This window comes from Trichophyton verrucosum (genome assembly GCF_000151505.1).
Source record: "Trichophyton verrucosum HKI 0517 chromosome Unknown contig00119_1.f1.exp, whole genome shotgun sequence".
In the NCBI taxonomy this organism is placed as follows: Eukaryota; Fungi; Ascomycota; class Eurotiomycetes; order Onygenales; family Arthrodermataceae; genus Trichophyton; species Trichophyton verrucosum.
The window spans coordinates 43,941-67,074 of NW_003315557.1; the positions used below are offsets into that span (position 1 = coordinate 43,941).

A 23,134-nucleotide genomic window follows, 5' to 3' on the forward strand; every position below is an offset into this window, starting at 1 on the left:
CGAGAAGCGCCGAGGCACCGATTTCTCCTGAGGTTCTACAACGACTTCCATTCACTTAGTTAAATTGGCTAAATTATTTTTTTTATTAAAGCGCGGGGCCAAAATTTCAATTAAACATCCAGGCCCTCCTCCCCTCTCATACTCTCCAAATAGTCCAAGACGTCCGGATGGCCACGACGGCAGCACCATTGATAGTTGGTAATTCCTGGCGTTCATGGATCTACCGGAATATATTCTATATTCACTATTCTCATGAAAAAAAAAGGCTTTTAGACGACAGAATCATAGTCTGCCACCCTTCCATGACACAAGGCCGAATGGCAGGGCTGGGGGCTGAAGTGCATGGTAAAAAAATTCATCCGCAGGCCAAAGGCTCCGATGGACATCTGGAGGGAGGTTGTCGGTTATTAGAATTGGTAACTAGTTATTTTGATTCGCATTCCTTTCTGAAGAAGTTCATGTGGCTCTAAGTATTAACGGAATAACTCCCGTTTCTGTACTCCGTACTCATTCCACTGGCTAGAGAAATCTGGTGAGAGCTTCGTCAACGGCAACTTCGTACATTTATGCTGCCGGTGACCAAAGTGGAGACGTAAACGTCATTAGCGAACACGAATTAAGGGTAAACTTGTTGTGTTGGGATCTCAAACATTATTCGCACAGACCCAGGCTCATCCCGCTGGCTATCCCGCGGTGAGTCACGTGCCACAACCGTGTGCCTCTCACATCTTTCATCCTCTACTCCGTACTCCGTATGCATAACAGGTATTCGAGTAATAATAACAACTAATATACGGAGTACTACGGAGTATATCTGCTTCCCTTCCCCCCTCCTGTGCTATATAAATAAAACCGACTGGCTAGTTGAATGCTCCATCAAAAGAAAGACTTTCCTTACGTAATTTTGGACGTCTTATCAGAGTTTACAAGGTTAAGCTTATCTCTTATCAATCAAATCATGTGCAAAGCCAAGATCAGCGCTAGGCCGGATTCGGCGGTCCCAGATACAGTAGTCAGCTTCGAAATCCCTGTCGTTTTCTTGTTGTGCAAAGCGAAAAAAAAAGGACCTGCATAGCCACAGCTTGGACAGCTCCATCGGGGCTTTATAAAGGATCTCGTTTTTCTTTTCTTTGACTGCTGCGTTTCCCCAACGGATGATCCGGATACTTACAGTCTCCCTTGCGTTTTCCTCACCGCATGCAGAATACGTATCCCCACCCTCCGTACACCACCGTTTGAGGGACAGACAAACGAGCGCAGCACACGAATCCTGACTCGCGGACAAGGGAAACGGCTGGACCTGTCACGTCGCTCGAGATAGCCAGCACTCGCGTCCATTTTAATCACGCCCAATCTAGCTTGCACAACAATAAAAAAAGCAAACAAACCATGGCGGACGGCACTCGGTCTCCTCCTCATCCATTAACTCCGAGCCTCTATGCCCTCCATGGCCGGTACGAGACTTATCAACATCATCTCCCCAGAACACCTCCTTCAGGCATGAGCACAGGCGTCGAGGCCATCGAGATAGCTGAGCAACCACTGCCAGCGCCGCATATCCCATATGCAATGGAAGGGTCTGACGAGGAAGGTCAACGCCCTCCTCGCTACACCCGTGAGAATGACCCCTTCCAGCTCTCAACCAAGATAAAGTCGAACGCAGAGATCGACCAGATCCAAGCAAACACCACTAGGCGACGGAAGTGTCTTTCAAGTGAGCAGAAAGGGCGAACCAACGCTGACAGAAGGAGGATACAATCATTCTATCGATCACAAAATGACAAGATTGAGCGTCTTTTGAAACCGGTTGACGAGCATATCAGACATGCGAAGGAGTTGAATGAGCAGAACCAACTCAAGTACAAGATCGCTGTCTACGGTAGCTTTGCCGCCAACGTGATCCTCTCCATTCTGCAGGTTTATGCTGCCATATCCTCAGGATCCCTGTCCCTGTTTACCACGATGGCAGACGCCATATTCGACCCCTTGTCGAACCTGACTTTACTTCTCTGTCACAAGGCCGTCAAACGAGTTGACGCCCGCCAATTCCCGGCTGGAAAAGCCCGAATCGAAACGGCGGGGAATATCTTCTTCTGTTTCCTCATGACTGCGGTCTCCTTTATCCTTATTGCCTTCTCGATCAAGGATCTTGTTGGTGGCAGCATTTCCGATACAAATCAGTTTCACCTTACGGCCACCATATCTGTGTGTATCGCTTTTGCTACAAAATTGACTCTCTTCTTTTACTGCTGGGCAATCCGCAACCAGTATTCCCAGGTTAGAATCCTCTGGGAAGACCACAGGAATGATCTCTTCATCAACGGATTGGGTATTTTGACTTCTGTGGGCGGAAGTAAGCTTCGGTGGTGGATTGATCCTGCCGGTGCTCTTTTGCTGTCCGTTCTTATTTCAGGCTTGTGGACCAAGACAGCCTACTCCGAGTTTCAGCTTCTAATCGGAGTCACGGCTGATACTGAGATGCAACAACTCATCACTTATATCTGTAAGTGCCATTAACCACCAGCATTATTGCACATGTTCAAGGGCTAACTATACTATAGCCATGACTCATTCTCCTCTGATAACCGCTATCGACACCGTACGTGCATACACTTCCGGGCCTCGCTTACTTGTAGAAGTCGACATTGTCATGGACAGAAACGAGTCTTTGGAGGCCACACATGATGTGGCGGAGGAACTTCAGACAAAGTTGGAGAGCCTTCCGGATGTTGAACGAGCTTACGTCCACGTTGACTATGAGACTACACATAAACCGGAACATTTCTTGAAAAAGGAGCTATAATCTTCCTGGTTATTGGCTGAGAGCGATATGTCTTGCTATGTCGTCATGTTTGTCTTGGTGTTAGGGGAACGGTAATGTTTGGATAGATAGGAAACTCTCCCGGTGACGGCGTTCAGGTTTTCTTCTTCTACGATGATATGGGTTGACCAATTGCTAGGAAAGCTTCAGTCTTAAAACATGATGGTAAAAGTAACTAGGCTATCGCATACTTATTCTATTCATTTCCACTTAAAGATGCATGGCTATCAAAGATATGCTTGAAGAAATCTTCCAACAGCTAAGTATTCATATGTCATTAGTGTCGTATGACTATATATATATATGCTTTGTGCCTTTATGCATCACATTATATCTCACATCTTACAAGGTCAAGATTCCTGTCTTCCTTGCCCATATCCAAAGAGCAAATCCCACAGTCCCCACTGCCAAAGCCCAGCGGCCAAGTATACCACCGACAGCCATGAGATGTCCCCGAAGCATTATTTCACGTTTTTTCATAAGTTCAGCCTCTTCGTTGGCCCACGGAAATTCTACATTCGGCACTGGCTTTCCAAGAAATTCGCATAGTGGCTCCCAGCCCTGGCCCATCCGGTAATGAAGAAGTTGTCCCGGCGGTACAAGCTCCTCAATCTCCCTGTAGTACCTGTCGTAAACAACACGCACATTCTTCCGAATACCTTCGACGTCTCTCGCTTGAAAGAAGCCAAGCAAGGCCTTTCTCATTGCCGAAACACCCGAGTTACCCAAGATCGGCTGTATGACCGCACAGAAGACAGCGGCCATCGGGCTCCAGAGTCCTTGCAACACTACTCTATCCAGACTAGTGTACCACCGATCAAAGTCCCTCTTAACCAAGATAACTTTGGCACCTGGGTACACCTTGATAAGTTGGGGTCCAAATAAAGCGGCAGCCTCAGTGACTGCTTCACGGCCACCATACACTTCATCCCATTGCTCTCGGCTGAAGGCCCGTCCGTGGTATGTTGGAAGGTCCGGAAAAGTTGCGTCAGCGGCGCGATTGAATACCCGCCATGCCGCTTCACCCCCATCGTTGTCCGTTAATGTATGGTGAACGTTCTGGTACCCTAGGATGGAAAGTGCATTCGCCATTGAAAGAGTGCCGGACCGCGGCAAGCCTAGTGCTAGGACTTTCATCTCGAGCCGCTGTGGCTTAAGGTCTGCGGATTGGTTCATGGTTTTCGTCGGATTCCGATCGTCGCTCCTTGTGTTCACAGCCAGCCAATAACTAGCTCAAAAGTCACGGTGGTGGAGGAGAAGCAGATTCAACGAAGGTGGTCACTCTCTGGCGCTGTAAGATATGAACCGGAGCCAGGACGATCCGTTGTTCTCCGAAAAGGTTTTCTACGACGGTCCTGGGGACGCCGGTTCCTTGGTGAGCCGGGGGCTATTCGCTAATTCGCGATGGCAGGGATTGATGCTTGCCAGGGTTGGCTTGGGGTCTTATATATAAATCGCCAGTCGCCATACGAAACACAGCCTCCCCCTCGAAACCGACCACCTACAGGGTGGTATGCGCCCCTTGATTGTAATCATTGTGGAAGGTCAAGGTTTAGCTTTCTTGGGGCCATATTCACAGATAGTTAGTTATGCGTTGTTCTGTCTTAAACAAGGAGATACCTTTAAGGCAAGCTTGGCCAGATTGTCGTTCGGTCGCACTTTTAGCGTGTGAGAGTTCTATTCTGGGGCCGTGTCCACCTGATGGCCATAGGTTAGGCCGTACTAATAGAGGCAGCCACATTAAAAACCCTAACGCCCACCGACCATGAAATGTTTTATTAATAAATACTCAATATGTTGGTGCTGAGCATCAAAAAGCGAGCAAGCCGTTGGTGTGCTTATAAAAAACAGGCCTAGCGGGATGCAGTCGATAAGAAGTTGGCCAATGGGAAGTTTACATTAACCTGTCTTTTTTTCAGCCAATTAGCATTTTCAATTTAAGCTTAAACACGGCCCACTTCCCGCCATCTCGAACTTTAAAACGGATAACAACAAACAAATTGCTTCCAAATTCGATGTTTCCCTCCAGGCTGTCGACACATTACAACAGCCTGCATATTTCCGGCAGATACCTTTGTTCACAGTATTTACATGAAATATACACACTGGGGATACTTTGTATCTGCGTTTTAACTTGAAATTGAGAAGATTATACCAATCATAATGTTGAAAATCATACCCGCTGCAGGATGAATATGTTTTCCGCGAAATCGGGGCTTTCCTCATCAATACCAGTGTTTTCCATTCTTCGCTCCACGACCTGCAAGCCTGCTGCTTCAACGGCCGCAAGAAGTGCATTCTCGGAAAACCACCTGAGAGTCTGCATAACATGATAGCGCTCAATCTCCTTCTTCTCGCAGTTCTCTCGCTGCTCAAAGACTTGGACTTCCTGGCGGTAAATCACAAGGTCCCCTTTGTATTCGCTCTTCTTCATTTCGCTGTAGTACTGAATACTGGGAAACTCTGCACTCGGGAAGCCCGTCGGGGGTGGTATAAACTCGTTGTCCATCCGGGCTTGAAGGTCGTCGTCGGGTCGGATCAGGAACCAGTTGAAAAGGGAGATGTAGGCTCTACCAGTTCCGGGGGTGAGAACCTTGCCGATTTGTTGCAACAACCGCTCCAACTGTCCATCCTCAACCATGTGTACGATACTGCTGAGTGGGAAGGTTAGGAGGTCGACAGTGGTATGCTCGCCTGCTCGGGGGAAGAAAATTGGTAGCTGGTCGAGTTCCAGCGCGTCTCCCAGCGTCCAGGTGACAGGAGGAGAAATCCCCTCGGTTTTGGACTCCATTTTGGCAGCCATATCCAGCATGTTTTGCGAGTTATCTAGGCCGATCATTTTTATATTGCTTGTGTCAAATGATGCCTCCGCCATTCGTTTCAAGACCCCGAGAATGACACGTCCAGAGCCAGTACCGAGTTCAAGAAAGGTGACCGGATGATTTGAGGTCACTGTCCTGCTCTTAGTGACCGCATCCATGAATGCCTTTGCGTACAAGTCGACGTCCGTCATATTTGGCCCCGCCCACTGGAGCTCGTAAAGTTCGGCCAGGTAGGGCGAACTATAGAAACTGGTCGTCTCGATGGCCATTTTATTTGGGAGTAGGAATTGGAATTCAAGCAGTGGTCGCGTACGGAGTGATGCAGTAGATTGACTGACTTACGAACTGAAGTACAGAGTGAGAAAAAAAAAAGGACATGGCTAGTTACATACCGTCTTGTATATATATGTCACTCTTCAGCTGATGTACTCACCTGCAGGCCTAAATATTTAGATGCGCCACTGTTGCTACCTAATTCTCATCACGTGAAGCACTAGACATAAAGTAGCTTCATTGGTTAGTCTAGTCTCACTGCCTAGTTAGGAAGTATAAGGAACGCGGTTGGTTATAATAGGGTCTCCTTTCTGTATAACCGACTATTTGATAAGAGAACAGTTCTTCAGAGGCTCCCATATTCCAGCCTGTGTATTTTGTATGAGGATAGCCATGGGTTGCTATACTCTCGCCCATAGCCGTTTACCTATCAAACCCCTTTTGGCGTTCTTCTTCTTCCTGTCTCTTCCAGCTTTGGTATCTTCGTTCATCCGTACCAATTGAATTGAATGACCGTCACAGTAGCAATTTGAGCGGAAGACTTGAACCTATATCCTTGTTGTCTCAGATAACCGGCCCCCAACCAGCAGATTCTAATTGACAACTTCCTTGCACCTTGTTGTCACGATATCTATACTTTGTTACCAATCCAATCCGCTAGGACTTACGTTAAATATAGTAAACTAACCGCAACCTTGCTATTTTCATATACTCCATCATAGCCTCTCATGTCGCATATGGAGAATGAGCAAGGTCTAGAGTAAAGTAAGCTTCGCAGTGTCGATTGTTGGCGTGATTCTTGGTGTTAATCGTTGGAGTCGGTTTTTAGTGTTAATTTGCTGTTGGTGTTAATTATTGGACCGTTGATGTCGATCGTTGGTGTTGATAGCGTTAATTGTTGATGTCAATTGTTGGTGGTTGGTATCAAATGTTGGTGTTAATTGTTGGTACCAATTGGTTGACCAATTGTTGGATTATCAACTTGCGAGCATTTACCCGCCCACCATAGCCTCAAGTGGGCATTGGCAAACAACTGTTCCATACAGATATCAATTTCCTGGGGTAACTAAACCAGGGGTAAACATCCAATGCGAATGCTGCATAACATCCATCATCCTTACTATGCCATATCCCCCCCAGGCTGTGGACTATCCTGCGCCGCGATATCATAGCCAGGACGATGCGTTAGATTGGATTGATGGTGGGAAGGAAAGTTCTAAAGAACTCATGAGGGGTTTACAGCCTTCCAACATGAAGATACCAACATGAAGATCTCGAGGGGTTTACCTGTCAACCTGAAAGGCTCTTGAGAGGTTTACCACCAGGTTGATAGGCCTAATCGGCCTATATAAAGATGATGATATTTCCTTCGTAGTCAAGAGAACACACACACACACACACACACACACCACACACACACATACCACTCATCTCACCCTCTCTATTCATCCAGCTCTCATTTTGAAAAGCACAATCTCCTATTCAAGATCATGAAGATCTCCGCCATAGCTCTGTTGGCTTCTGTAGCCACCCTCCTCCTCCCTGCTGTTGAAGGATATGGCGAGTGGGCATCTTTCCACGGCCTCGATGAGCAAACTTTTCACAACAAATTCGATGGCTACATAAAACTCGAGTGGGTTCCCACCTATTTATCTGGTTTCACCAACTCTCACGGCAACGTTTCATACAATATCGTTGTCGAGAATCCCAAAAAGTATCCATCGTGGCATACATACTACGAACAAACGACCTATGATTATATGAATGTTGCCAAGGAAAAAAAACAGCTGGGGTTCCGACTTGTCCAGGTTGATGGTCATACTGGTGTAAGCGTAAATAGCTTTTTTACCACCTGGAATCACAACCGCAACGATATCCCATGGGCGGACCATATCAATCAATCCGGCGATGAGTTCACAAGGGCGTTGAAAGACTACACTAAAAATGGCTACAGACTTAAAAGTCTGAGCGGGTATGGCTTCAGTGAGCGGCAGCAGCAGTTTGCTAGCGTGTGGGAGAAAGTGCCTGGACCTCCCCAGAGAGTGTACATTGGATTGACTGCTGCCGAGTACAAGATCAAATTCAACCAGGCGAGAAAAGACGGATACTACCCAGTGAAAATCAGCCCATACAATGCCGACACGCAGGTTCGGTTTGCTGGAATCTTCGAGCACATGGATGGCAATGCTGTTAAGCCGGAGTGTCAATGGGGATTGACATCAGACGAATACGTGAAGGTATTTAACAATTGGAGGAAGAAGGGATACAAGCCGACTGTGGTTAACGGGTATCGTGACAATGGAGACAAGTATGCTGCTATCTTCAACAAGTTCCGCTAATGCCAAAGAGTAGGATTAGTTGTATGAGAGGAATGATGCCCTAGACCGATGGGAATGCCAAGTGTAGCAGGGTGGAAGGGGGTTGTATCGTTTAGCACGGGGTATACTGTTTATATTGCGTTTTATCCGATCCTTTTGTTGCAACTAATGACTAGTTAGTTAATTCATTTCGGTATCAATTTGTGTATCTTAGTTAGTTATCAAATGAGATGTTTTTCAACGTTCCAATCCACGGACGCCCCGTGTTCCAACACTTTCTCACCCCCGTAACAGTTAACAACCGGTTAATTAATGCCGCCGTGCACACAGGAGGGGGATACTACCTATCGTCGACACACTGGACACACTCACACCAGCCCGCCTTTGAATTGGTGGAGTCCCCCGCCCGTCGAGTTTCAGGCCGCATATATGGTCCCATCATGTTGTAAGGGCATGGTTACACATAGTAGGAGAGTTGGGCTGGAAATCGTGGGCAAGTCACAAGCCTCGTCGATGCATCTCCAATATCAGTATCCAATGGAGTATAGAGGTAAATTGACCGGTGGTTTTATAGATACTGTGAGGCATTGATATATAAGACTGTGACATCTGGGCCTTGTTTGGCCGCCGGGAACCAGGGGTGTGTAAATAGCCATGTGAGGAGCAGCCCTGATGTATGCGGTTGCAGTTATCAGCCGAACTGTTCCATTCGCAAAGTATCATGTTGTTCAATGCAAGGAAGTAGGTGGTGATAAAAGAATAACGGAGAGGCAAGACAAGATCAAAAATATGCGGAACTGCTCACATTAGAAGGGTAACAATGTTCTTCATAATATTGGCCATAACACCGGTGCTAAACGGAACACTGGGGATATCTCCATGTTTGCATTTGCAATGTGCCTACTCGTAGACCCAGCTGATGCAAACTAAAATTCTCAGTCACATCCACCAGCTCCGCTCCCAAAAATCTCGTCTTTCCTTGTTTCCCTATCCCAGAATCGTCTTCCGTCACTCTTCCTCTTGAAATAGACGATTCGGTGCTGGGGAATGAACTCTTCGTCCGTCTGCTCAGACTTCCATCTTGAGAGAGGCATTTCCTTCACGCCCAAAAAGCGGTCGTCGTAACCTACTAGGTAATCCCCGAAATCGATTTTAGGATCCCAACGTAGGCGGCTGATGACGTCTCCTGCTGGCCGGAGTTTGTTGGCACTAACTGGTTTGGACGATAAAGGTGCATGCTTGGAATGCAGTTTCGATCTACCGCTAAGGTGGCCCTCCTCCAGTAATGTACTTTTCACCTCATGCTCGTCGTCAGGATCGTCAGCTTCGTCATCATCCTCTGAGAAATCGGATACCGTCTGGTCCACTCCTGCCTGCCCTCCCCAGGTTCTTAAGTCAAGTTTGAGTTCACCTAGTTCGGCTTGTTTGACAAGCGTGGCATCAATCCAGCAGACAGTAGAGTCAAAATATTTATCTTCCTCGTGTAAACTGTCTGTGAACTTGGTGATAGCAGTATGTAGAATCCTCAGGGCTTCCTCTTTATTAGCTACCGTATTCACGGCATCTGACATTCGTTCCAGTCCGACTAAGTAGCAGCCTTGATACTCAGTCTCTCCATCATTCTCGCTGTCGGTGGCGTCAATTGATGTAAACCGAGAAGGCCAAATACGCCCATGGATACCCAGAACTTGTCTGTCGAGATCTAGATAGTTTTAGTACTGGAATATAACCTATAGTTTGCCAGCAAGGTCTAGCTTACCGTTGAGCAGGCGGAAGAATCTGGACTCAAGCCAGCCGATGAGGGAACTCGCTTGAGTAGGAGAAGGGCCCCAGTACTGCACATTGACCTTGATGTAGCTGTTGTAAGCTGCCAGGAACTTTTCAGCGCCTGTTTGGTTATTGTGACTGATGCTGATATCATTTAGGATATTGGACCACCTTGCTCCATCTTCACCCATAAGCTCTTCCGCCCGTTTAAATGCAGAAACAATCGTTCTTAGAGACGGCGCAGTCACAGCTCTAGCGACATTAATCGTAGGTACGTGAACCGTTAGTATCACCATTGGTTCTCTTAACGACCGACGATATCTCGTCTGAACGCCTGGACTGACTACCATATTGTTCTTCCAGTCAAAATGTGCATAATGATGAAAGAACATGGCAACCAACTCCGGAGCCGTGACTCGGCCACATTTTTCGTGAATAAGTTGGTGAAGCCGGGAAAGCATCATGGTGATATGAATACCCCCTAATAAGCCAAATTTGGAAGAATAAACTCCCGATGATTTGGCCCACTGGCTAATGCACCGATGAGCAAGGCGGAACACGTACATGTCTGGTACCATCCGCTTGATATACTCCTGGTCTCTGTACGGCTGAAGTTCTGACAAGGAGTGAGGTGGCAAGTCGAATATTGGATCATTAAATGGGATCCTAGAGATTTCCTGCCATCTATAGACAATATAAATCAGTGACAAGTTTCAAAGGTTGTTAATATTTAAGAATAGGTCAAATGTTTACCTTTCGGCAACGTTTGCGGCCGGGCAGTATTGTAGATCGAGTTTGATATGTCCCGATTGCAACTCCAGCATTATTCCTGTTGCAGCCTTGACCTTCCTCACTATACGGATTCCCAGGGCAGATGCTTTTCTTAACCTCTGTATTGCAAGGGCAAAGAACGTGGTAGAACTAATGGCACCAATACACAAGCAGTCGACATCAGAACGTGGACCCCAAGTGCCCAGGCCATAGGAGCCAACAGGAATCAAAACGAGTGGTGTTTTGATATCTCTACCGCTGGAGTCATGGATTGGTTCCGTTAGTATTTGAGACAGGGTATCAACGGCTGTTTTTCGAGTCTTAAAGTCTTCTTCGCCAGGTAGCATTGAGGAATCCTCCAAAGACGATACTATTTCGTCTAAGGAAGACAGCGTATCCGGTAAACTAGCCAATTGCGGCAGGGTTTCCTGAGAGGCCGATTCATTGGCTTTGCTCTCTACCAAGCTATCACCTATTTGAACACCGGCCCTAATCCCCCAATGATCACTTGCAAATTCGGATATTTGCAGATTTTCTCCTTTAAGAGCGTGGCGTAGGCCAACGAAGTTGAAGTCAGTAACACTGGTTTTACCGGTTTGGCGAACAAAGATTCTATCATATCTTTGGGGCCTGCCATTGACCGAATATTGAGCTGCAAGTGGGTTCAAAATAGGGTCAAATGTCGCTCCCTGTTCACCTTCACCGGTCCCGCCATGGATGCCAGCGTCTTCAGGTCCTTCGCCGGCTACAGCCCATCCGTCCATGAAATGGGCCTTGGATAGCAAGCAATCGAATCCTAGTATCTTCTCGAGGCCAGCAGGGGAGATCATCTTGAGTCTGAGGGCTTCATCAATAACCTCTTGTGAAGTAACGAAGTTGAAATCGCCTGCAACAACACTAGGGTTACTGTGATAGTCACTATCCAATAGATGAATGATGCTTGTTACCTGTGACAGTTTACTGTCAACTGCAGCATCATTCAACCCTGAGGTTAGATGAACAGCAACAATTACTAGGGGTAGAGAGGACCGTAAATCCCCAATTCCATCGATTTTCACGACAGCTGCACCCTTGTGGCGTTCATCAAATGGCAGCCATGCCCACGTAAACCTCCACTGCGAGAAAACAACGATATTCCGAAGACTGGGAAGAGGTGGAGAGCCCCCCTGACCCGGCGGACCATGAGTGACAAATGGGTATCGACGTTGGATGTCTTGGTGAGAAAGCAGAAAGAGAAGAAAATTGTCACAAACTTCCTGGAGGACCAGAACATCTGCCAGTGCGTTTGAAGAAAGAATATTGTGGACCAGGGCCTCATATCTGTCACGAGGAGGGGAGCTGGTAAACTCTGCCAAAACATTGTATGTTGAGACGGTGAAGTTATTACTCCGCATATTCACCGGCTCCAGAGGTGGCTCCGTTATAGGACACCATGAACGGCCACCAGGTGAATACTCGTACGTCGTCATTTGTTCAGTGGGTGATCTTGATTCATCGACTTCTGCATCCAGGCCATGAAGAGACATTCCGCTATATAACCGGGTAAGCTCATCCGAAGTTGACATGTTATTGCCGGAGAGGTCGATGGCATCCCAAATGACCATTTTGCTCACTGAACTTCCGCCAAAGCCCTTTTCACGATGCAGAATCACTAGGTGGTCAAGATCCCATTGAGCAGCTGGGAGCATGTTGGTTTTGTCAAGTAAAAAGTCACGCAAGTCCACATCCACCTTTGTCTGGCCGATGGTGAGGTGTGGACAGTAATCTCGCTCTTCTTCACCATGGTGACCGAGTGCATCTAGAATAGAGGCCCTGAGATGACGAAGTTGGTCCGCTGCCCTGTCGTTCAAAGTCAGGTGGATCGTATTGCCTCCACGGTTGCGAAAGTAGCCTGCCGGTCCGGATTGTATGCTGATATTCTGGTACTCGGATGATTGACTTAGAGAGTTCAGCTTCTCCTGTATCAGTCTAGAGACATCCGGTAGCCTATCTGTCGGTACAAAGGGATAAATAAGGTTGACATGGGGGGGCCATCTCCCATAAGCCTGGTCATATAGAGACCTAAGGCGGTCGATATCCTTCCATAGGTGTCGCGGTGGGACGATGCAAAGAGCAGTCTGAAAAGATAGAAGAGACAAGCTCCTCGGTGTGGGAGGTTCTTCCTGCTCAGCCATGAGGTATTACTGTCAATGTGGTGGTATCTGACAGTCGTGGTGATAAGGGGACAAAGGAGTGTATCTGATCCGTCTACCGATCATGATAGACCTGCCAGATCTTCACTATATTAAATAGTGATATGCTCATCTGTTGAGTCCTTCGATCTCAGCCCTGATACTTCTGCCACTGAGTCAGAGACCGCAGTTCCTCCCTTCAGCCGCCTGTAATTATTAGTTGATGCACAAGGGCCACAGACAGGACGACGCAGCTCACTCCACGCCAGAATGCCCTTTGCGAGTGGTTATTCTTGCTCTTCGACTCAGAACCAGCCTGGAGGTGAACTCTGATCCTCGTAAAACCGAGTCATAGTTGTTGTTTCTTTTGATCCTGTCGATGACTCTAACCACCTGCGAGCAGTTGAGTTGTTGCGTTGTCTTGTTGGCGTTTCAGCTAACTAGTTATGAGTCAGTTGACCAGCACTTTTCTCCTGCTCCATCACCACCGACTCGCAGTTCTTTCCAGGGCTTTTCGCACCAAAAAAAAAAAAAGGCCATAACACCAGTAGATCAAAAGAATAAGATCAGACGATTAAAAGCTCGCCGTAAAAAAAGAGCAAAAAAAGGGGCCCTGCCGCGACTCGAACGCGGGGCCTCTCGCAACTTTGGTGACCCAAAGCGAGAATCATACCACTAGACCACAAGGCCGATCTTGATGAAGGGGGCGGCTGTCTTTCGCTAGTTGTGGACACTACAGAATGGCAAGGGGAACAGATATCAGACGAAAAGGGGCGAGGGGGCGATGTTTATTACCCCTGAGACGAAGTGCTGGGTTGCCTGTTTGATGACAGGGGAGGAGTGTCAGGATGGATGCAGCAAGCATGGGTAAGGCGATGCACAGATACGAGAGGTGTAATTAATTAATTATTAGCTAAGCGAAGCATTGCTGTCATTATTAGAAAGGCAACTAACTATGTACATGGTAGTTAATAGTTATAAATATAGAACATCAACATCCAAATGAAAGGGATAAGACACCGTCACTTAATAGCTAAATAGCAACAAATACCGCTGATACAAGGACAGAGATGCACAACACTGACCATGTATTTGCAACACCGGTTCGGCCAGCAGCCCCCTTCTTTGCCTCGGAAGCTGTGGCAGTTGGACCGGCAGTTGAGGTTGCCAAAACCTGGGTTGGAGCACCGTATGTGCTCATCTTCTGGTCAAAGGCCAAACAAGCAGTGGGCAGACTCAGCTGTGTAGAAGTAACGGTAGCCTCAAGCTGCTGAAGAACCTCACCACGAGGTAGGTCAAGCTGCATTTCAATAAAAGGGATGACGTTGAACTCGAGAGATGGCTCAATATGCGTGAAGTTGCCAAAGAAGCTGCCTTTCTTGGCCATGTCGTCTTCAATCCCCGGAGCATGTGGGATCTTTTCACAGACTTCGTTGACGTCGTCCAGCTGACTGATTTTCACTGACGCCTGGGGCATGTTGAAGGCCACGCCAGCTCCACCACTAATGATTCTGGTAGGAGAGCGCAGGCCGAAGAGGATCTCCGGTGAGAAGCTGACGGAGAAAGTAAGATCTGTGATAGCCTGGGGGGATTGGAAGGGTATCTCTGTAAAGGTAGTATGTTGACTATCATATTATCAGTATATAGCCCTTGGTGCATCTTTCTAAGAACTATCACTTACAGCCCTTTGATAGTTGAGTTTGCAGGAGATCCAAAGTTAAGTGAGATGAAGGAGTCCTCTGGAACCTAATAGTTTTGATGAGTGCTGCTAATCTTTCAAGCGTCTGAATAGGCGTGGCGGGAAGATATAACACACTGAGATGTCCACGCCGTAAGTGAAGTTCAACGGCTTGCTCAGAGCGACCTCTACAGACACCTGAGGGACCAATATAGCCCCGAAATCAACCACTTGAGGGATCTGGAATTCGTTAGCATGGAAAATCGGTGACATATATGAAGGACTAACACCCCAGCACTCACTGTAAACGGACTGAGAGGGACCGAAGGCATTGGCACAGTGAAGTTAAGCAGCTCCTTGCCAGCTTCCAAGGCCAGCTCAAGCTCCATCCGAGCAAAGACTCTGCTTAGTTCTATATCGACCCGTCCTTCACTGATAAATGCAAGGGTAGAGACCAGGCCGGAATCATCGGTGCTAGTAATTGAGAATGAGCCCGTCGATAGAACTACGTCTCCATTAATGCTGCACTCCTTGCAAGACAGTGTCACCCCTTCGGGCCTTGGTTTGGGAAAATGTCAGCCAATTACTTCCATAGCAGGAAAGGGCTGAAAACTCACAATCCCAAAATGTTGGTTATATCCGAGTCGAGAGGTACAAGCTTTCTACCCTTATGATTAACACTAATTCGCCCCCCACCGTCCTTTAAATAAGGGATATTTGAAGGCACACCAGGGAAGACGACGTCGCGGACAGTAGAAGTTGGTGATTCTTCAGGTGTCCGTGTGCCACTTCTACGCCGGCTCGGATTCATGGGTTTTTGACTACGTCTGACGACGCTGCTGCTCCCCTTGTGCGAAAAGGAGACATCGATGCTGTGGAATGCTTCTTTCCATTGGACATCCTTCCGCGAGAGCAGAACACTATTCTCGTCCTTGTGAACAGTGATATCCGTAATCCTACACCAGCATTAGCATATATACTTTAACCATTATGCATATTACTCACATATGTGGTGCTCTCTGCTCTTCTTCATTACATCCCCAGTGTGATGAGATAGCAACGAATTCTTCGGTGTTTCCAAGCTCTTTGCTAACCTGCTCCATATACTGTGAAGTACTGAAGGTCAGTTTAATACCTTCCTTAGAGCAGGTAACATCCACGAGGCCATCCTCCAAATCTTCTATCGAGAGAACAGGATGGTTACTTCGCATGTTTAAAGTAGCGTAAAGGACCGGGTCATTGGTCCGTGCAGTAACATGAGTGAAATGATCAACAAAATCAAGTCTGGCTTCATTTCGTAGTATCTTGCCAGGCTGCCGTTTCCGAATACCACCATGAGGATATGCCGGAGAGAGGTGTCGTGCTTGAACAGAGTTCCATGATTCTAAAGTGTCTTTTCGCGATGATTTCAGGGTTGTGGCTAATGTGGAATGGTAAAGAAGCGTAGAAAACGCCAACAACGAGGAAACAGATATCTTCATATTGGTATTGTGTGCCCTTTTTTTTTTTTCTCTCTTATCCAAAAGGAGAAACACGGCGCGTTGAATATCTGGAAAGCCATTTCCAAATGAAATAGGAGCTCCCTTATAAACATAATATTGTCTCAATGAAGGGCAATGCATCTGCACTGCCCTTCAGCATTCCTTACTGCCCCTCACTCAGCCGATGCATGCTTCCTAATCCTTAACCGGGTATATTTGGCAAGGGGCGAACCGACCTTGATGTTGGATACGGCTGCGGACACATCGTAAATGCGTCTACAGGCATTATTTTGGTATATCAAGCCCATGTTTGGCCCCATTGCAGGGCTTGCACTTTCACCAAATACTCCGGTCTCAAGCCCCATAAGTACGGAGTCCTATGGTAACTGATGCGGGATTTTGACCATGAGGAAGCCCAAAGGAAAAGCACCCATAGAGAAAGCACCCATAGAGTCGAAACGGTGGGAAGTGAGCCATCCACCCCAGCATGGTATTATCATGAATTTTTGTCGCCCATTGTGTTTCATAGTTAACTATCGTAAGGGATCGAGTGCAAGGTATAGTGACACAGCCGCGAAAGGAATTCCATCCGAGACGCTTGGGCTGTCAAGCCCTGTATCCAACATCCAACCCGCGACTTGTAATGGGTTAAGTCAGATGTTGGATGTTTAATCCTGGTTCATCCTGCAGTGGCCCTGGCGCAAAGTTCCGCATACCCGTAACATATGCTTAAATAGGAAGCTAACTGTAAATCGAGGCTGTTGATTGGGCGCAATTTAAAACAACATCAACAATAAGATGGCTGTTGATTGTGGAGTCAAATAGAAGGCTGGGGATACTGAGACTTCTTAGACATAACCGATATCACTGCAGACTAGTTTCGAGGTCCGCAAAAAGGAGCAGTCCATGTCGTGAACAACAGCGCATAGTCTATGGATTCAGATCGCCAATAGCAAACACTGCTGCTCGTGTTGGCCCGGTAGAGAGTTAGTTGGTGTTACTGATATTCATCGATTGTCCGCAATGAGCCAGGAAGGAGAGTAACTAGACCTCGGTGGAAATTGTTAGCTTCAATATCTGAGGGGCCGATGATCAACGACACGGGAGAAATAACACAAAGCTATCCAAAGTTAATAAGCCAGCTATGGATGATCCGAGATAAAACAGCATTCCTTTCATGAAGAAAACAGAAATAGAACATACCGAAAAAACATAACCTATATTGACAGAACCTCCCATAGTATGTATATCATTCATAATGTATGTCTATTATTTATCCAATTCGGCAGTTTTTATTTTGCTTTTTGTGCAACGCCGGGTGGAACATGGAGTACAGAAATGCAACAAACAGGAAGCAGTGAAAGGAAACAGCCAAGGAACAAATAAGGAAAAAAGAAAGAAACATCTAAAGCCCAAGGGCAGGGAAGAATAGTATAAGAACAGCTGCTTGCTTCCATGTCAGTGTATAAGGGGCGTGAGCATATTGTATGTGCGCGCGTGTCATGCATAATTAAAAATTAAAACCATTTTTATCCTCATCTCATCTCATCCAGTACTGAACTGTAGCAGTAAAACAATGTAATTGTACGCGCCAACAATGTATAGAAAAAAAAAAAAGGCCAAGGAAAAGAAAAGAAAAACAAAACAACCAATGGAAGATTCAAGAAGGAAACAAAACCAAACTCAACCTTCTGATAAGCAATTTCATCATTTCTTCTTCTTCTTAGGCTGTGAGACACCTTGCAGAATATGATCGAAGCTTGCGTCAGGGTTATGAGTCGATGATCTTCCTGATGTATCCACGGGGCTAACGCCAGCTGGTAGTGGCAAGGCTTCAAGGCCCATGTATATCGAGGAACGGTTACCTGGGGTTCCGGCACCTCGACCAAATGACGCACTTGGTGGCTGGAGATTGAGCATGGGGAGATTAGGAGGTGTAGTATCGCCTGGTGTAAGAAGTGGAGTAGGTTGCCTGTCTGAAGAGGAGCCAGTAGATGAGAGGGGTGGCGGGTAAGGGAATGGGTAGAAGTTTTGAGCCTGGTTGGGTGGTGGGTAGGCAGTCGGGGTACCTGAGGGAGGGAGAGAGCCAGCAGTAGATTGATCAGGGGTTGAAATAGATAGAGACGGGTGTTGGTAGTGTTGGTAATGTTGCGGAGGATACTGCGGCTGCTGGTATGGTTGAGCGTATGGCTGATACTGCTGCTGCTGTGGCGGCGGCGGTGGGTATTGTGGTGCTGGATACGGTGGTTGCTGAGGGTATTGCTGTGGAGGTGGGGGATACTGAGGATATGCTTGATATTGCTGCTGCGGTGATTGTGGCTGGCTCTGGGGAACAGGAGGAGGCAGTGGTGGTTGTTGTGGCTCCTCTGGCTGTTGTGAAGCAGGGTCCAACATAACAGACGAGTTCAGCTGTCCATCGTCTGCCCACTTCAAGGCAACCTGCCAACAGTGGCTGCGCCTATAGACAGCATCGACGCCATTTGCAACCACATCCGATGGTAGATTGACGACGCCAGACCCACCAGCAACACCAAACCACTTCTTGCCATTCTTTGGGTCAGAAGCGCACCAAGGAGATCCACCCCATGGTGGTATGCAGAGGAAGTATTCCACCCCATGTGTACACCTGAGATCCGGGGCATCCACAACAAGCATTGGCAATGATTGTATGACAGCGTACATGAATAGCCACTGTGCACAACGCATATCCGCAAGCTCGTCAGCGCATTTACCGTGGCCAACGCGACGCTCATAGTTCATAAAGTTCTCCAGGAAAGGGGTCGGTTTCATGCTTGCGTGGTTGTAACTGGAGACCAGAATCTCGTTCACTTCACCAGTAGTAAGTCGCTTTGAACGCTCCTTGGCTTCACGCTTAGGGTCTAGCTTGCGTCGGATGGAATGGATAGACGGCAAACGGGGAATGTCAAAGGGAATTGGTGGCTGAACTGGTGGTGTACTGCGGTCATATTCCGACATGATCTGTCGCAGTGCTTGAGAGGTAGAATTCGAGTCTTCAGCCTTAAATACGGAGGTAGTCATGTCTGCGGAGCGGGTGGTAAGATCGGTACGGTCGGCAAGCATATCATAGAGATCGCAGAAGTCCTGGTAAAGCTCTCGAAGGACCAAGCGATTGAGGCCGCTTTCCTGGAACTGGGTCTTCTTGCTGGCCTTGGGAGGCCATGAGCCGAAACGAGCGCGGTAATAATTCATGACATTCTTTCGATAGCTGAGGTATGCGTTCTTCCAGTTCTTGAAGCGGATGACTTTGGCCTCATTTGCGACGTTTGAGTTGGCAATACCGGCGAACAAAGAAGGGAATTCAAACTCATCGATCTTGACAGCACAGGTCCTTATCCTGTTGTCTAGGTCTAGATATCCTCGCTCCAATCTCTTTCGAGTGACTGCAGAAACAAGATTATACTTCGTCTCGAACTTCTTTAGATCGTCAAGCACTGCAACACCGTGAGTGAAACCCTCCTGGTACAGAGGGAGATACTTCATACGTTCACCAAGGATGATAGCATCCAAGGCACGTTCCCTCGAAGCACGGACATCGATTAAATCCAGTTCATCGCAATAGCAGCCGAAGCTGCTGGTGGCAGTCTCTCCAAAAGTTGACTGGTCCAGGTTGGTGAATCCAAAACGATCTAGGAGTCCGGACACTTCCATGAAGATGTTGAAGATAGACGGTGTGCGTGGCGTTGCAATCAATGCCTGGCCGATAAGGAAGGCAAACAGATTGCGGAAAAGTACTAGCATATCCACATCATCAGCAGAAAGGACAGGCTGCTCTCGGCCGCAGGGAAGATCGCCGGTAAGGGGTACGGGCATATATAGGTGCAACTCCGGTGATTCGTCGTCTAGAAAGCCATCCTGCGACTGTCCGTCGGAGCCCTCGTCATAACTAGATCCATTTTGTGCTGAAAGAGGAGGAGAAGACGAATTAGGATCTCGGGATCGGCCCTGACCACCTCGCGTAGATTGAGGAGGAGAAGGATTCCCGCGGGCGAGGAGTGTGAGAGACGCGGATGCAGAAAAAATAGCGGAATCAACCTTGAATGAAGGCGGTCGACCAGAGTTTTGAGGGAAGAGGTAGACATAGGTATCTCCGGCATCATCCCAGAGATCAGCTACCTAATTCAAGTCAGCCAAAAAAAAAAAAAAAAAAGACTTTTTTAAAAAAAAAGGGTTCTATAATGAGTCAAGAGAGCTTGACTTACCCTCTCTCCTGCAAGTAGAGTGCTAATATCATAGGGGATATCGTTTTCCGTTCCAGCGATCCAAGCCCGTTTACCATTTGACGCATCACTGCCGGACAACTTCGACTTAGCGCCCTTTTTGGACTTGCTTATTGTAGCAGGGCTAGGGTTGACGTTAACTCCCGAAACTCCGAGACCTGAACCCGGCCTTGAACCAGATTTGCTGAATCGCGGTACAGCATCACTCCAGCTCTGGCTACGGCTGTGAGTATCTGGCGAACCTGGACCTGCTAGATCTGGGTTCAAACTGGAGAGACGTGGTGGAGGAGTGTAGCTTTGGTGTGCATTTTCACCGAGGACAGGAGCAGAGACATTCCGTGGGTTGAGGCTCAATGCCTGTGTCTCTTCAGCGAGCTGTTGATCCCGAAGGGGCGGAGTTTGCAACGAAGATGAGCGGGAGGATTGTAAATGAGGTGACTTGGTGGGAGAGCGTTTATCATCAGGTTTCGGCGAGCCCAGCGAGAAGAACGAAGAGAGGCGGCGAACGGGATTGTTGGAGGGAGTTGCCAACATTGTGAAGGGTCTTTCAGCGTTGGTATGCAGAGAGCAACATGGGCTTGCGGTGATAATAAGGGCAGATGTCGGTTGTGCTTTGACGTAGTAACTTGTATACTTCGTCGTTTGCTATCTCGTTTGAGGCTTTGAATCTTCTTTTTCCTCACTGGTAGTTTAGTTTGTTGCTTGGTTGTTGCTTGCTTTCCTCGTCACCGTCTTTTCCCCCTTTGAGTGGCAAGATATATAAACGAGTGAATATCTGATTGAGAGGAAAAAAAGAGGAAGAGGAAGAGGGATCGGTCCGTCTCTTCCGCTTGAGATATCCTGGATAAGCGAGGTCTTCTAAAGACTGAGAAAGAGGGAAGAGAAGGGGAAAAAAGAAAGAAGAATGGCGAGTCTAAATATTGAGCGTTTCCAAGCACTGGAAGCACCCCCAGCCAAGGAGTCAAACAAGTAGCGTATCCAAGAAAAGCAACAAGGCCCAGTTTTTTTCCTCTTCTCTTTTGCCTCATTATCTCTTATTTTTGATTCCTGTGAGTGGCTCCTGTCGCTGCGCCTGCGGGAATGAACAGCCGAAGGATCAAAGGAGAGGGCTAAGCTGGAATAAATGACGAAGACAGGAGCGGTTGTCCGTATTCCGGCAAACTTGTAGCTGATGTCAATGCGGCTCTGGGAAGTTTTCTCCTTTCGTATCTGACGGATGATGCCCTTGCTCGCTTATATGTATTTTCCTCCCCCTAAGCAGCCAAGCAGAGCCTGTGTGCACTGCGTAAAGTCCGGGCTGATCGATCGACCAAACCAAACAGGCCCTGAAGCGTATGACCTCAAGAGCCAGTCCGAGACGAAGACAAGAGGCCTCGTATCCCTGGGGCCCCGGCAAGTGGCTGTTTTGCTTGGTTCTCGTCTCTCGCGTGGCTTTCTCGCTCCTCTGCAGTAGCCAGGCGGCACCAACGACAAAAACGAGAGGACGAGAGTTGCTGAGCCTTGTCCGGCGCAGGCGAGCCTGATATCTCACTGGTTGGCGGCCGTGACAGTGGGGTCTGGAGCCTTCTGCTTGCTGCAGCCTCTTGCGTTGTCGTCTTGTAGTAGTTAGTAGTGATGTTGTTGGTTGTTGTTGATGTTTCGATGAAGTCGAAGTAGAGTTGAAAGCCGAAAAGGCGGCGAGCGGTGGCAGAAGGGCGGTTTTTCCCTTTTTCGTGTATCAGGTGCGAAACATCGACGTCGGCACTTTTCAACCTCGACCTCATCCTCGCCCTCGCCCTCGCCCTCGCTCTCATCTCTCCGCCGTCCGCCGTCCGCCGCCCTCTATCTATCTCCATCTGCGCCATGCAGGGGTTCGCTCTGCTCCTTGACTCCGTTTTCCGCCTGTCCTGACGCCTTCGTCTACTCGTCTCATGATCTCCCCGGCTGCCAGTCGACATGTCTCCCTCCTCAACAGCTACACAGGATACATACATCTCACAGGCCTCCTCCTCCTCTAGCTTCTACCACCAGCATGGCAGCCAGTCCAGTCGTCCGAGAACGTGCCGTCCGTATAATATTTTATTTCCACTTTATTTCATGCTTTTGCATCTAAGAATAGAATTTCCGTGTTTCTTTTTTTCGCATTTACTTTGAATGGTGCTGGCTGTTTTTGCTTATTTCTACTGCATCTCTAACTTTTGTCGTTCATAGTTGACATTATATTTACACCTATAACGAAGGGACAGAAAATTAACGGAAAGAAACGACTTCGATAAAACGTCCGTCGTCGGTCTTGAGAAATCATTTTTCATGTTGGAGTCCCACCGACGAGGAACCCCCGATCCTTGCGTGCCAAACCCTGTCCACACGAGACAGCGAGACAAGACAAGACAAGATCAAACAAGGGGCTCCATCTCCCTTTGCCGGGCTCCCTGTAATCCACCCTAGCCCTACTTTAATTCACCCACGCTAGTCACAGAGCTATTTTATGAAGGATCGCAATTTGTAAGCTGCCGATGACGCTATTCCGTCCGACTTATCCATTTTTATACACCGCATATCTAATGTCGATAGCCCTGGCTTCGACAGTCCTCATAGCAAGCAGCTCTTCCTTTAGCTGGATTTAAACTACTTAAACGTGGGAAATGTCTCTGATGAGGATCTCGCAGTGCAGTTTAATATGGCACTACATGTGATAGCATCCGAGTGCGAAACACCTTTCTTCAGATGTTACCCCCTGCAACTAATCACAGCTCTCCACGTCCGCCAGGCTCGTGACCGGGGAGAAGACGCCATGGACAACCTTTGTTTTCGT

General features: G+C 47.7%; 7 protein-coding genes and 1 pseudogene across 8 annotated transcripts; 2 read left to right on the forward strand and 6 right to left on the reverse strand.

Moving 5' to 3' along the window:
- Window positions 1-1,389: 1,389 nt before the first annotated feature.
- TRV_01520 (cation diffusion facilitator, putative) lies at window positions 1,390-2,803 on the forward strand (the record flags this gene model as incomplete). Its single annotated transcript, XM_003024276.1, has 2 exons — window positions 1,390-2,503; window positions 2,562-2,803. 2 exons carry the CDS (start codon window positions 1,390-1,392, stop codon window positions 2,801-2,803), a joined length of 1,356 nt encoding a protein of 451 aa, XP_003024322.1.
- A 360-nt stretch (window positions 2,804-3,163) lies between these two features.
- TRV_01521 (uncharacterized protein) lies at window positions 3,164-3,997 on the reverse strand (the record flags this gene model as incomplete). The annotated part of the gene is made up of 1 exon (XM_003024277.1): window positions 3,164-3,997. One exon carries the CDS (start codon window positions 3,995-3,997, stop codon window positions 3,164-3,166), a length of 834 nt encoding a protein of 277 aa, XP_003024323.1.
- Window positions 3,998-4,994: 997 nt separating this feature from the next.
- Window positions 4,995-5,912, reverse strand: TRV_01522 (uncharacterized protein; the record flags this gene model as incomplete). The annotated part of the gene is made up of 1 exon (XM_003024278.1): window positions 4,995-5,912. The coding sequence occupies one exon, from the start codon at window positions 5,910-5,912 to the stop codon at window positions 4,995-4,997; it is 918 nt and encodes a 305-aa protein (XP_003024324.1).
- A 1,494-nt stretch (window positions 5,913-7,406) lies between these two features.
- Window positions 7,407-8,255, forward strand: TRV_01523 (uncharacterized protein; the record flags this gene model as incomplete). The annotated part of the gene is made up of 1 exon (XM_003024279.1): window positions 7,407-8,255. The coding sequence occupies one exon, from the start codon at window positions 7,407-7,409 to the stop codon at window positions 8,253-8,255; it is 849 nt and encodes a 282-aa protein (XP_003024325.1).
- Window positions 8,256-9,169: 914 nt separating this feature from the next.
- On the reverse strand, window positions 9,170-12,946 carry TRV_01524 (uncharacterized protein; the record flags this gene model as incomplete). Its single annotated transcript, XM_003024280.1, has 3 exons — window positions 9,170-9,936; window positions 9,994-10,685; window positions 10,755-12,946. 3 exons carry the CDS (start codon window positions 12,944-12,946, stop codon window positions 9,170-9,172), a joined length of 3,651 nt encoding a protein of 1,216 aa, XP_003024326.1.
- A 605-nt stretch (window positions 12,947-13,551) lies between these two features.
- Window positions 13,552-13,633, reverse strand: TRV_01525 (annotated as a pseudogene). Its single transcript has one exon. The product of its transcript is annotated as a tRNA-OTHER (tRNA).
- Window positions 13,634-13,976: 343 nt separating this feature from the next.
- On the reverse strand, window positions 13,977-16,243 carry TRV_01526 (GPI anchored protein, putative; the record flags this gene model as incomplete). Its single annotated transcript, XM_003024281.1, has 6 exons — window positions 13,977-14,568; window positions 14,625-14,689; window positions 14,760-14,861; window positions 14,924-15,095; window positions 15,239-15,577; window positions 15,627-16,243. The coding sequence occupies 6 exons, from the start codon at window positions 16,241-16,243 to the stop codon at window positions 13,977-13,979; spliced, it is 1,887 nt and encodes a 628-aa protein (XP_003024327.1).
- Window positions 16,244-17,809: 1,566 nt separating this feature from the next.
- TRV_01527 (uncharacterized protein) lies at window positions 17,810-20,874 on the reverse strand (the record flags this gene model as incomplete). The annotated part of the gene is made up of 2 exons (XM_003024282.1): window positions 17,810-20,236; window positions 20,323-20,874. The coding sequence occupies 2 exons, from the start codon at window positions 20,872-20,874 to the stop codon at window positions 17,810-17,812; spliced, it is 2,979 nt and encodes a 992-aa protein (XP_003024328.1).
- Window positions 20,875-23,134: the final 2,260 nt, after the last annotated feature.